The 12,759-nt window shown below is 39.3% G+C and overlaps 1 protein-coding gene across 10 annotated transcripts in view; it reads right to left on the bottom strand.

Moving 5' to 3' along the window:
• ACTR3B (actin related protein 3B) overlaps positions 1–12,759 on the bottom strand; it is a 107,096-nt gene that overhangs the window by 58,262 nt on the left and 36,075 nt on the right. For 8 of the 10 annotated variants that reach the window (XR_010134787.1, XM_055392482.2, XM_055392484.2 and 5 more), the window contains 2 exons: positions 7,804–7,928; positions 6,726–6,836 (listed from right to left, as the gene is read on the bottom strand). Coding sequence is in view for 7 of the 10 variants with exons in the window: in XM_055392482.2 (XP_055248457.1) it covers positions 6,726–6,836; positions 7,804–7,928 (236 nt within the window). In the remaining 3 variants the exon portion in view is untranslated. Of the gene's footprint in view, positions 1–1,435; positions 1,574–6,725; positions 6,837–7,803; positions 7,929–12,759 lie in introns of those variants that run through there. The other 2 variants (XM_031013186.3, XM_063708873.1) reach the window with 2 other exon arrangements.

Below are 12,759 nucleotides of genomic sequence, written 5' to 3'. Positions count from 1 at the left end.
TGGCTCCCTGCATTCTCTCTGGGTCTAAGTTCAGTGTGAAATGATGATCCAAATAAATCCCAGATGGATGAAGATTAAATACAAACATCAAAGGAAAATGGGTTTTACCAACATACAAATTTAAAGTTATGGATGTCCAAATGAAATAACCAAAAGAGAAAGGCAAAAAATTAACTGAGTAAAACTAACCTGCTGCAAATATAACAACAAAAGAAGCTTTCTATCTTAATTATATGAAACCTTCCAGAGAATAAGCAGAATGTGGTATCTATGTACAATGGAATATTATTCAGCCTTAAAAAGAAAGGAATCCTGGCACATGCTTCAACATGGATGAAGCTTGAAGACGCTAAGTGAAGTAAGCTGGTCACAAAAGGACAAATACTATATGATTCCATTTATATGAGGGCCCTAGAGTCATCAAATGTATAGAGACAGAAAGTAAAATGGGCATTCCAGGGGCAGGTAAACGAGTAAAGAGAACTCGTGTTCAACGGAGACAGAGTTTTAGTTTGGGAAGATGAAAAGGCTTCTGGAGACAGATGGTGGCAATGGTTTGTGAATGTGCCTAATGCCACCAAGCTGTACATTCAAAAATGGCTCAAATGATAAATTCTGTTATGTGTATTTTAGAATAAAAAAAAGTAAAAACAAAGTTCATAGAAATCACAGCAACAAGAAAAGCAATAAAACAATGATACGTAAAAGAGCACAGGGCATGAACAGACAGCTCGCAAAAGAGGAAATACAACTAACTAATGTGGAAAAATGTAAGGTCAAAGTTATCAAAAATGCAAATGTAAATCATATGGTAAATTTTAATCCATTAAATGATCAAAAATAATATTAATGCTGACGAGTACAAAGAAAGCAAGCCTCTTGTGCGGTGCTGACGGCAGTCTGAAATGGCACACTGTGCAGAGACTAATAAAATTACTAACACTGCTGAACTCCATAATCAAACACTGCTAGTTCTTTTTAAGTAAAAAAGACTCGAAATACAGGAAAAACTGTATGCACAAAGATTACGTTATTTCTTATAAAACCAAGAAAATGACTAAAAATAGTGGAACTGCTAAGCAGGAAATACCTACTAGATAGATTATCATACAGCTGTTAAAATAAGGGTTATGAAAACTGTAAGGAAATGAGGAGTATAATATTGGGTGTAAAATCATTTTAAAAATGGGTAAAAAGATTAAATGAAAATATACTAAATGTCAACAGTACCTATGTTAATGTGATAAGACTATAAAAAGTCCCATAGATATCTTCCAAATTTTCTATACCACACTTACAATTCTACTGTAGTGAAGGGGGAAATAATCTCTATGTGAAGTGTTAAACTCCGAGTTATGGCTGCGGGGCAAGATCACACAAACTCCTCATCTAACTTCCCAATTTCCTAATGTATTTTATCCACAGACAGACTTACGGCAGCAAGATGGCAATGCCAAGCAGGAGACGCAGCACATCTTGCCACAGCTTCCTCCTGGCCAGAGGCTCCCTAATGTGGGTGACACTCTCCACATAGGTAAAATCCAGCCAGAGCTGTGAAAGCAGCTGAATCTCTCCCTTGCTACTGTCTTCATGCCTTTGAGTGACACCACTATGACAGGCATTGTGAGTTGCTCTTACCAACACTGCAAGTTTGTGACTGACAGACCACTGATCTATGATGGGAAATGGCAACAGGCCCAGAAAAAAGCATTACCCAGACTTCCTTGTGGACAGGGATGACTAAGTAAGTAAGTTCTGGCCAGTAAGACACAAAAGCTGGAGTATGGTTGCCAGGAAAGCTCCTTACAAAGCTGAGGTAGACTCAAGTAGTAGACTTGCCTCCTGCCCTTAACACCCTCTTCCTTCCTGGAACACACAGGTGATAGCTGGAGGTGCAGTAATCAACTTGTGATCATGAGGCATCCTTAGAATGAAAGCGATATATTCAAGACACTAGAGTAGAGAGATTGTTAGCCACACCAGAGAGCTGCCGTATCAGCACTGGACTCTACTGCAAATTTATTTAAGAAAAATAAAGCCTTAACTTTTTTAAATACTGCTTTTATACTTCTATTACTTGCTGCCAAAAACATTTCACCGTCTTTGAAGAATTAAAATCTATGTATTTCCATTTAAGGGAACATTTACAATATAATGATGTTCTCTTGGTTCTTGAATCAAAATCGACGTTATTCAGGCCACATCCTTATGGGTTCTGAGGACCACAATCACAAACCCTCTATCTTCCTCAACCTCCCATTTCATCTCTATCCACCACTATTGATGTTATAATTATTCCTTTAGGAGACAAATGTATTATTCTCAAACTATTATTTATAACAAGATCTAAATTGGAGACGTCCAGTTTTTCTGGGGTTTTTTCTCTCTTTAAGACTAGTCAAGTGCAGCAGTGAGAAGAAGAGAAAGAGAATAATCTGGTTTTTTTAAATATAGAAGCAGATGATCAAAGCATCAATGAATGCAAGCTACATAAACATTTTTATTCATAACAATGGTAAAATTATCACCTGGTATTGATTTAAAAATGAATAATGACTATCATAAAACCAACCCATATTTCTGGATAAAGATAGAAAATTGAACACATGTATCTAATATTACTCCACCTCCATGCCCCTCTAAAACTACAGTAAAGAAGCATTTTTTAAAATACAAATCCTCAAGGAAGCGAGAATAGGAGAGGAGGCGACAATATACTGGAAGCTGGAAAGTACGTGCAGGAAGTGACTTAGCAAATCCAAGAAAGCTGACCTCTACACTGGCTAGGTCTACACTGGCTAGGTCTACACTGGTTAGTGAAGTGCACAAGGCAGGTCTAACCATTCTCAAGAATTCAGGAAGGAAACTAGGACATAACGCAATTGTGATTCAGATGTAGGGCACTGCTATGGCTAGCATTTTTTTATTTCACCAGGTTCATGAGGAAAATGATTTCACAGAGCACTAACTTTACCTAGAGATTTCAAGATAATCATGTATTCGTAGGTTAATCTCTAAAATACCAAGGATGGTACATTTTATTTTTAGTAATCAGAGTTAATTTTCCATCAACTATCAACACGTGAATGCTACTGACTCCTACATCAACACCTGCTGCTTGGAGCTGGCTGCTCCTCGGCTTCTTTACCTGTGTAGCCCAGTCAGACCCTTCGACCTCAGCATGTACAAAACCAAACTCTCCTTCTCCCTCCCTCCCTCAAGTGAGTTTATTCTCATGTTTCCCATCTTAACCAATCACATTATCATCCATGCACTGCCCCATCTCAAAATCTGAGTCATCCTAGATTTCTCTCTTAACTGCTACCAATTCTCATCACTAAGACCCATCAATTCTACCTCCTGTATATCTCTGCTAACTATATGTAACTTACCCCAACCAACTGTACATGCTCCAAAAACACAACAGCATACAAAAGCTAGTGAGGGTACAAGCCAGAACAATGAGGCCAAATATGAGAGCAGGTGAAATAACTCCATGAGTGATACAATGTCTGCCCGGGCTCCTTAATGAGTACTGGCTCTGCGAGTTTGATTGTTCTCAGGCAGTCTCAGCTTCAACATACTGGGACTGGGAGCAAAGTGCTGGACTGAGGGCAACCTAACAAACAATGTGTGCTTCCACACACCATACTGTACTCCTCAATGTAAGTCAACCACCCCAGCTGGTGCAGAATAAAGTTCCTCCACGCTGAGGGAAAATCCATTTTCTCCCACTGACTCAGAGCTGTATAAACGGGCCCTTCCTGAAGGATTTTCATGGGTGGTTTTGACTATACATATCTCCTTACATAATTTTAAGAACCTCGCAAATGACAGAACTCCCCTCCACCCACTCCTGCCATTCTCACCCTACGCCCTCCTCGGAGGCACCTGTCACCTCACATGGGGTCATCTTCAAGACTCTGTGTGCCAGAGGTGTCTGCCCACAAAGTCTCCCTAAAACACAAAACTGGCCACGTGGCTCTCACTGTCTACACTGCGCAAAGGCTGCCTGACCTCCTCTCTCCACACTCCCCCGCTCTCGTCACCCTAACCAAGTCAGGTCCTCAGAGTCACCACACCCTCTCATTGCTGGTCGTCTGCATGTGCTGCTTGTTTGCTCTTGCAGGATTTATATTCAAAAAGTTTGCAAATCCCTTCTGAAGTTCTAATTCAGTTTCCACTCAAGAGCACTGCACCTCTTTGACATCTCTGAGTGCGTTCTGAGCTCTGGGCAATGCAGTATTGGGGAAGAGTGGAGTTCCCAGGTGCCATCTGCTCAGTCCACATAACCGGTGTAAGCTGAGTCTCTGCACCTCCTTGAAAACAGTCAGTGGCAAGGAGCTCATTCTCTCTGCATGTTCAGATGACTGGGCACGGCCATCAGAAAGGATAATTCTGTGAGGTCCTGTGGGGTCCATCATTTGGGCCTCTCAAGACTCTCTTAATGTCTTCAATTCACTTTGATGGCTTGGCCTTAAATCTTTCCACCTGGTTCACTCCCCTTTAACTATTCCATCAACATACGGTTAAGGACAAATACCTGAAGGAAATTTACCATTCTCATCACTTCCTCAACCACAACATGCAACAAAATGACTTGCAGAATTCAAAGCACAACACATGTAATACAATATTTTCTTATCTTTTTAATAATAAACTTCATTGTTTTTGAACATTCATTGCAGGTACCCATTTTTAGCAAATGGCCTTTTCCATGTTCACACCAACCCCCTCCAATTCCATCCTGGCAAGTGGTTACATTTTACTATCTCATGTATGCCAGCTAAATCAGAAGAAGAGTCCCCTTTAATAAAAATTCCTGTGAGCTGTGTGGTGGTCCATATTTGCTCCACATGCCTAAGATTAGATGTCCCTCTAAGTAAAGCAAGAACTCCTGGCATGGGAAGCTGAAGTAGACAGAAGGAAGCAGCTGGGCTCGGTGCCTGCTCCTAAAATCCTATCCAACAGGTAGTTTATGTGATATGCTACAGAAGGAAAAATGCCAGATCTGACAGGTGGGAATCTGTGATTTGTTTTGGCTGTAAAGACAAAGCCACTCACACACAGTCAGTTTCTTGGCTCCATTTGCTCCACATAAACAACTGAGGGCCGGGTATGGTGGCTCATGCCTGTAATCCCAACACTTTGGGAGGCTAAAGTGGGAGGATCACTTAAGCCCAGGAGTTTGAGGCCAGCTTGGACAACATAGCGAGACCCCATCTCCACAAAAAATTTTAAAAAATTACCCAGGCTAGTGGCTTCTACCTGTGGTCCGAGCTACTCAGGAGGTTGAGGCGGGAGGATCAACTGAGCCCAGAGTCTGAGGCTGCAGTGAGCTAGGATTGTGCCACAGAACTCCAACCTGGACAACAGAGCAAGATCCCATTTCTAGAAAAATAAAATACAGAGCAAAACAGTAAAATAAAATAAACCACTGTGGATGTACAGAGAAAACAGAGTGGCCTGTGAAACGCAGTAGCCATACTTGGCAATTTCAGCTGTGAAGACACAGCCAGGGAAAAAAGATCAAAGACTGGCTTTAATATACATTAAATACATATATTCGTTATAGAGTTATTCCATATTTAATAGTTATTCCATTAACTATTAGCCTTAAAGTTAAAATATTTCTTATACCAGATAATTCTTAAAAACACTTCATATCCTAACATCAGAAAGAATTTTATAATTGGATCTGGGACCATTTGACAATGTACTTGCATGAAAAAAAATCCAAACCTAAATTATGCAGGTTTAATAAGCAGCTTACGTCACATGAAACTGCCCGCTAGAAAGCAAGCATTCTGTACATATAATTAATTTTAACTTGAAAAGAGCATCTCACGGAAGAAAACATGTAATGTTGAGTAGAACCACTAGAGAACGAGGAGATATTTCTTCTCATTTATCTGTGATGTTTCATTTCATTTGAATGAAATCAGTTAAGTATACAATTAGGGCCCATAACTCAGTTCAGTTTTATTTTACAGTAACATTTAAACCCTAGAAAAAAAACAACATCTTGACCTGGTTTCCTCTGCTATAAGTGGCAATAATTACAATCATCTTGCTATGTCTCAAGAAAACTAAAGTAGGCAGTTGGTTTATCCAAATCCATTCCTCCTTCTATTGTCCTTGCTTTTGGAGGCCTGTTTAGCTACTTACCCTCCTCCAGGGTCCAGAACATCAGACAGGTTCTCCCGGTCCCCACCCCAAGAAGAAAGTCTTCAAGAATCTAAACCAGTCACAGTAAATCCATTCCTATTGCTCTAACCAGGTTAGGCATAGGCAGATGGGGCAAATGTGCTGGGAAGGTTTCTGGCAAAGGGTCTCTAAATTCTTAAAAAGTGCAAGGGAAATCTTCTATCTCTGTATGGAAATGTCCAAAGAGGTGATCTAGGAATTTGGCAGCCACCCTGGGACCCAGGGGGAACAAACAGAAGAGCTCCAGCTAATGCCCTAGGCCGCATGTGCAATTCCATCGCTGAACTGCTAAAACAACAGTCCTAGAGCTGCCTCACTTGGGCTTCCTGTTTGGTGAGCTAACAAGCCCCTTTTTGTTCTGAACATTTTTATTGAGCTTTATTTTCAAAAAAGCAGCCTGATTCATGCACATATCTTTAGAAGAAATTTAAAACACCCTAGAAAAGAATATCTTCAGTTCAAAATCTAAGCAATTTGGAATTTACAGGAATATATTCCTCTTAGTTCCAGTTACTCACCATTAAAAAATAATGGTCCTCAGGTTCAGCTCGAAGATATTTAAAAACCACTTGCTCCATGAACCTTTCCATAAGATCCCAGTCTTCAATGATTCCATGTCGTATCGGCCACTGGAGGAAGATAAACCAGAGTTGTCAAGCCTCAGTTCGCAACAATAAGAGCAACAGTTTAACAGTGGCACAGAAGAAACTGTGTTATTACAGAATAAAAGTCTCGCTTCTCATTGCAGTTTTTGTTAATTCTTGTAACGAAACAACAGCATTTGGAAAAAAAAGATTAAGTTACATTATTGTTCATATTCTCCTCCACTCATTTCCACAATCACCTTAACAATGACACGGAGACAGGCCAGGCACAGTGGCTCACGCCTCTAATCCAACCCTTTGGAAGGCCAAGGCAGGAGGCTCACTCGAGCCCAGGAGTTCGAGACCAGCCTGGGCAACATAGCAAGACACTGTCTCTACAAAAAATTTAAAAATCGGCCAGGCATGGTGGTGCGTGCCTATAGTCCCACCTACTTGGGAAGTTGAGGTGAGAGGATTGCTTGAGCTCAGGAGGTCGAAGCTGCAGTGAGCCAAGACAGCATCACAGCACTCCAGCCTGGATGACAGAGTAAGACCTATCTCTAAAAAAACAACAACAAAAAATACAACGAGGAACTGATAGAAAACTGCAGCTAATTATCATACAATTGGATCTGGAGCTTTAAAAAAAAGAGTCTGCTTAAATAACGTTAGTGTTTCTTTTTAATTAACCAATCTGCAATTTTCCCTCATCTGACAGGTTAGTCAACCTGTCAACAATTTTCCAGAGGAGGGGATCTTGCTTTCATGTGTGACCTGGTGTTTCCTGAGTCTATTCTGCATTCCAGGGATCTGTTAATTCCCTTAATTCTCCAATCAGAAATACCCCCATTCAAAACCAACCATCACCACCACCTCTATTCAAACATAAGAATTCAAACATAAGAATAGAAACACATTCTACAACTCGCAAATACAACTTCTAGATGATCATTTTGCATTACTCATCCTACTGCTCTACACTTAGAGAAGCAAACACCTGTCGGAAATTTACCTTTGTAGCATACGTAGGTTTATCGATGGCTTCATCTCCTATGAAAAAGTCAAGGTCATCAACTCCCCTCAACACTCTCCTTTGGGCTTGGTCAACTACCTTTGCTGACTCTCTGATGGCAATACCTTAAAAAAAACACACACACACACAGATTTCTATCACTATCCACATCTATTTAAATGATCAAAAGGGATAATATCCTTATATACACACAAGTAAATTTTCATTGTTAGGGCTCCACGTGGGGTGAAGGGTGCTCACAGAAAAGACAATGTCAATGAGTACATAAAATAATACAGAAGCAGGCTATTCTATTCTGGTATGATTTTCAGAATGTGACAAAGGAAATGAGCTGCTCTGCTTTTATACTGACAGAAGGTCCATTGCAAAATTTCTCAGTTTTATCTGGAAAAATCCCTCAAGATAGTAAGTGAAATGCCTATACATCAGTAGGTTCCAAATTTAAAATACAATATAGAAGGGGACAAAATTCTGTACAATACAGAAAAGGAGAGTAAACTGAAAAATAATGTCTATAATAAGACTCTACATCACATAGCCTTAAAATGTACTTTTAGTCTTGTTACAGGAAGAAAAAAAGCCGTTAAAATTTATCCCATTAAAAGGATAAATTAGAATGTTAATTGGTTAATATCTGTAGCCAAAAAAAGTACCATAATCAAATAACTATTACATAAAAATTCCAAATATTAATGCCTTTATAATTCATTATTTTAATAAGATCTTAACCTTAAATATTTGGGAATATACTTAGCAGTAAATAATCATATCAAACTTCACTCCAGAATTTAACAGCTAATGAAATGTGGAGGGCATCACAAAGATTCCATTTTCCATTGAAATTTCTAACTCCTGCTCACACTCTTGAGCTCTCCCATGAGCTATTTTCATCCATCAGGTCTCGACATCAACACCATCTCCTCACTTGAAGGCTTCCTTGACAACCTGCAGTTCTGCACACGTGTTTGATGCTTCCACTGGCCCTTTTATTCCTGCATTAAGGCATTTTTCTGGATGAATTACAGTTGTTTAAGATCAGTCTACCAAACTGTAGATTCCTTGACGTCAGATAACACCCATCTTTTACTGTCTCTCCAGTGGGAGGCTCAGATGTCAATAACTAATAATAATAATTAAAGTTTACATTTATTGAACACTCTGCTAAGTGTTTCCTTTTGCACACTATTTTATTACATCCTCACAATAGCTTATGAGACAGGTACTATTATCTGCATTTCACAGAAATGGAAGCTTAACAATCTATCAAGGTCACACAGCTTCTAAGAGACAGACAGGATGTGCACCTAAGCAGGCCACTGGCTATCAGAATAGACATTAGAGAAATATTTGTTAAATTAACATTTTACTCCACTAAAATATTTATTGTGGGTTTGAAAAATGCTCAAACTATACCTAAATAATTCTAACATAAACCTAATTCCATAAATATACTAATGGCTTCTCACTGTCCTTAATATATTTCTGATGAAAGTACGACTCTGTAGCTATACAAATGTAAGTGCTAGATAAAATTTCTCTGAATCAAAATCTTTGTGACTTACTACCCAAAGTGATGTACAGAGTCAGTACAGTCCTTATCAAAATACCAATGGCATCCTTCACAGAAATAGAAAAAATAATCCTAAGTTCACATGGAACCATAAGAGACCCCAAACAGTCAAGGGAATCTTAAGCAAAAAGAAGAAAGCTGGAGGGATCACACTACCTGACTTCAAAGTACACTATAAAGCTACAGTAATCAAAACAGCATGGTACTGGTATAAAAACAGACATATAAACCAGTGGAACAAAGAGCCCAGAAATGAATCCATGTATTTACACTCAACTGATTTTACACAACGGGCAAAGTGTAAATGTTACTGGGGAAACTGGATATCCACATGCAGAAGAATGAAAATGAATGCTTATCTCTCAACCATATACAAAAATTAACTCAAAATGGATTAAAGACTGCAATGTAAGACCTGAAACTGTGGAACTATTAGAAGAAAACGGTAAAATGCTTTATGACATTGGTCTGGGCAAGGATTTTTTTGGACAAGACCTCAAGAGCACAGGTAACAAAAATAGATAACTGGGATTACGTCAAACTAAAAACCTTCTGCACAGCAAAGAAAACAATCAACAGAGTGAAGAGACAATCTATAGAATGGGAGAAACTACTTGCAAACTATCTACCTGACAAAAGATTAATAATCAAAATATATAAAGAACTCAAACAGCAATAAAAAAACAAATAACCCAAGTGCAAAATGAGCAAGAGACCTGAATGGACATTTCTCAAAAGAAGACATACAAATGGCCAACAGGTATATGAAAAAATGCTCAACATCGCTAATCATCAGGGAAATGCAAATCAAACCCACAATATCAATCACCTCACCCCACTGAGAATGGCAATCATCAAAAAAGCAAAAGATAATAAGTGTTGGTGATGATGTGACAAAAAGAGAACCTTTATACACTATAGGTGGGAATGCAAATCAGTAGATCCATTATGGAAAACAGTATAGAGGCTCCTCAAACAATTAAAAATAGAACTACTATACGATCCAACAATCCCACTACTGGGCATATATCCAAAGGAAATGAAATCAGTATGTTAAAGAGCTCTCTGCACTCCCATGTTTACTGTAGCACTATTCACAATAACCAAGATCTGGAGTCAACCTACGTGTCCATTAACGGATGAATAGATAAAGAAAATGTGGCTTTATAAACAGTGGAATACTATTCAGCCATTTAAAAAAAAAAAGGAAATTCTGCCATCTGCCCACAACATGGATGAACCTCGAGGGCACTATGTTAAGTAAAATAAGCCAGGCACAGAAAGACAAATATCACATGGTCTCATTCATATGCAGGATCTTAAAAAGTTGATCTCATAGAGGTAGGCTACAGAATGGTGGTTACAGGGGGCTGAGGCTGTTCGGGGATGGGAAGGACAAGGAGATGTTGATCAAAAAATATGTAACTACAGTTAGACAGGAGAAATAAATTACAAGAGATCTAGCATACAACGAGGTGACAACAGTTAATGACGATATATTGCATTCTTAAAAAATGTAGAGTACATGTTATGTGCTCTCACCACAAAAATGATGACTATATGAGGTAATGCATTTGTTAATTAGCTAGATTTAACCATTTACAATGTATATATACTTCAAAACATCATATTATACACAATAAAAACACACGTTATCTGTCAATTTAAAAAAATAAAATCAGAGCCAGCTGTGGTGGCTCATGGCTCATGCATGTAATCCCAGAGACTCAGGAGGCTAAGGCAGGAGGATAGCTTGAGCTCAGGAGTTTCAGAACAGCCTGGGCAACATAGCAAGACCCCATCTCTAAAAAAGCTAAAAAATTACCCAGGCACAATGGCACACATGCCTGTAGTCCTAGCTACTTGAAAGGATCACTTGAGCCCAGGAGGTTGAGGCTGCAATGAGCTATAATAGCCCCACTGCACTCCAGCCTGAGCAACAGAGTGAGACCCTATATCAAAAAAGTTTAAATTTTTAAAAACTGTTTTTAATTAAAAAATTTTTTTAAATCCTTGTGACTGAATTTCAGAAGAGAGTAAATAATGTTTCTAGGCCAGGCACAGTGGCTCACACCTGTAATCCCAGCACTTTGGGTGGTCGAGACAGGCAGATTGCTTAAGTCTGGGAGTTTGAGACCAGTCTGGGCAACACGGTGAAAACCTGTCTCTACAAAAAAAAAAAAACACACAAAAACTAGCCGGGAGTCCCAACTACTTGGGAGCCTGAGACAACGGGATTGGGAAATTGAGGCTGCAGTGAGCCATGATCACGCCACCACACTCCAGCCTGGGTAACAGAACAAGACCCAGTCAGAAACAAAACAAACAAACAAACAAAAGTTTCTCATATGAACTAATTTCTTCAAACAGTCCAGCCAAGTTAATTTTTCTGCACAGCTACTTCATGAATGAGCACACAGGCTCTGAAGTTATGAAAACCTAGGTTTGAGCACTTACTAGTTAGCTGACTTGAGGAAAGTTATTATTAACCCTCAGTGCTCTCTCCTCCAAAATGCATATACCACTACCTATCAGGGTGGTGAGTATTAAATGGAACAATGTTTACAAAGTGTTTAGCAGAGACTGTGGTATAGAATAGTACTCAATAAACAATATTATCTATACTAAATTGGAGACCAAATTTGTGACTGGCAGAACTGAACAGGTACCCAGATACAACCATTCCAGAGAAGAACTGAGAAAAATATTATGTTTATCCAGCAATTCCACTTCTAGAAGTTCATTCTAAAGAAATAATCATTGAGTAAATAAAAGTATATACACAACAACACTCTTTGTAGAACTAATTATAATAGCAACAAATTGAAGGAGGAAAGTTAACTGACCTGAAATCAGAGATCAGGTAAATAAATTATATCACATCCTTAGAAAGAGCTGTTAAGGCTGGGCGCGGTGGCTCACGCCTGTAATCCCAGCACTTTAGGAGGTCGAGGCGGGTAGATCACCTGAGATCAGGAGTTCAAGACCAGCCTGACCAACATGGTGAAACCTCATCTCTACTTAAAAATACAAAAATTAGCCAGGCATGGGGGCGGGCACCTATAATCCCAGCTACTTCGGAGGCTGAGGCAGGAGAATCACTTGAACTTGGGAGGCGGAGGTTGCAGTGAGCCGAGATCGCGCCACTGCACTCCAGCCTGGGTGACAGAGCAAGACACCGTCTCCAAAAAAAAAAAAAACAAGAGCTACTAAGTTGCCTTTCAGAATATCCACAGTATGACTCCACTTCAGACAGAGTTGCACGGCTGTGTTTAATGTAAATTCGGAAAAATAAGATGGCCAGACACAAGATTAATACTGGTTAACCATGGATGGAAGAGCTACTGGTGACTTTTGCTTCTTCT

Source organism: Gorilla gorilla, chromosome 6 (genome assembly GCF_029281585.2).
Source record: "Gorilla gorilla gorilla isolate KB3781 chromosome 6, NHGRI_mGorGor1-v2.1_pri, whole genome shotgun sequence".
Taxonomy (NCBI): domain Eukaryota; kingdom Metazoa; phylum Chordata; class Mammalia; order Primates; family Hominidae; genus Gorilla; species Gorilla gorilla.
The sequence above is the reverse complement of the archived record's forward strand: the minus strand, read 5'-3'. Positions and strand labels throughout refer to the sequence as shown.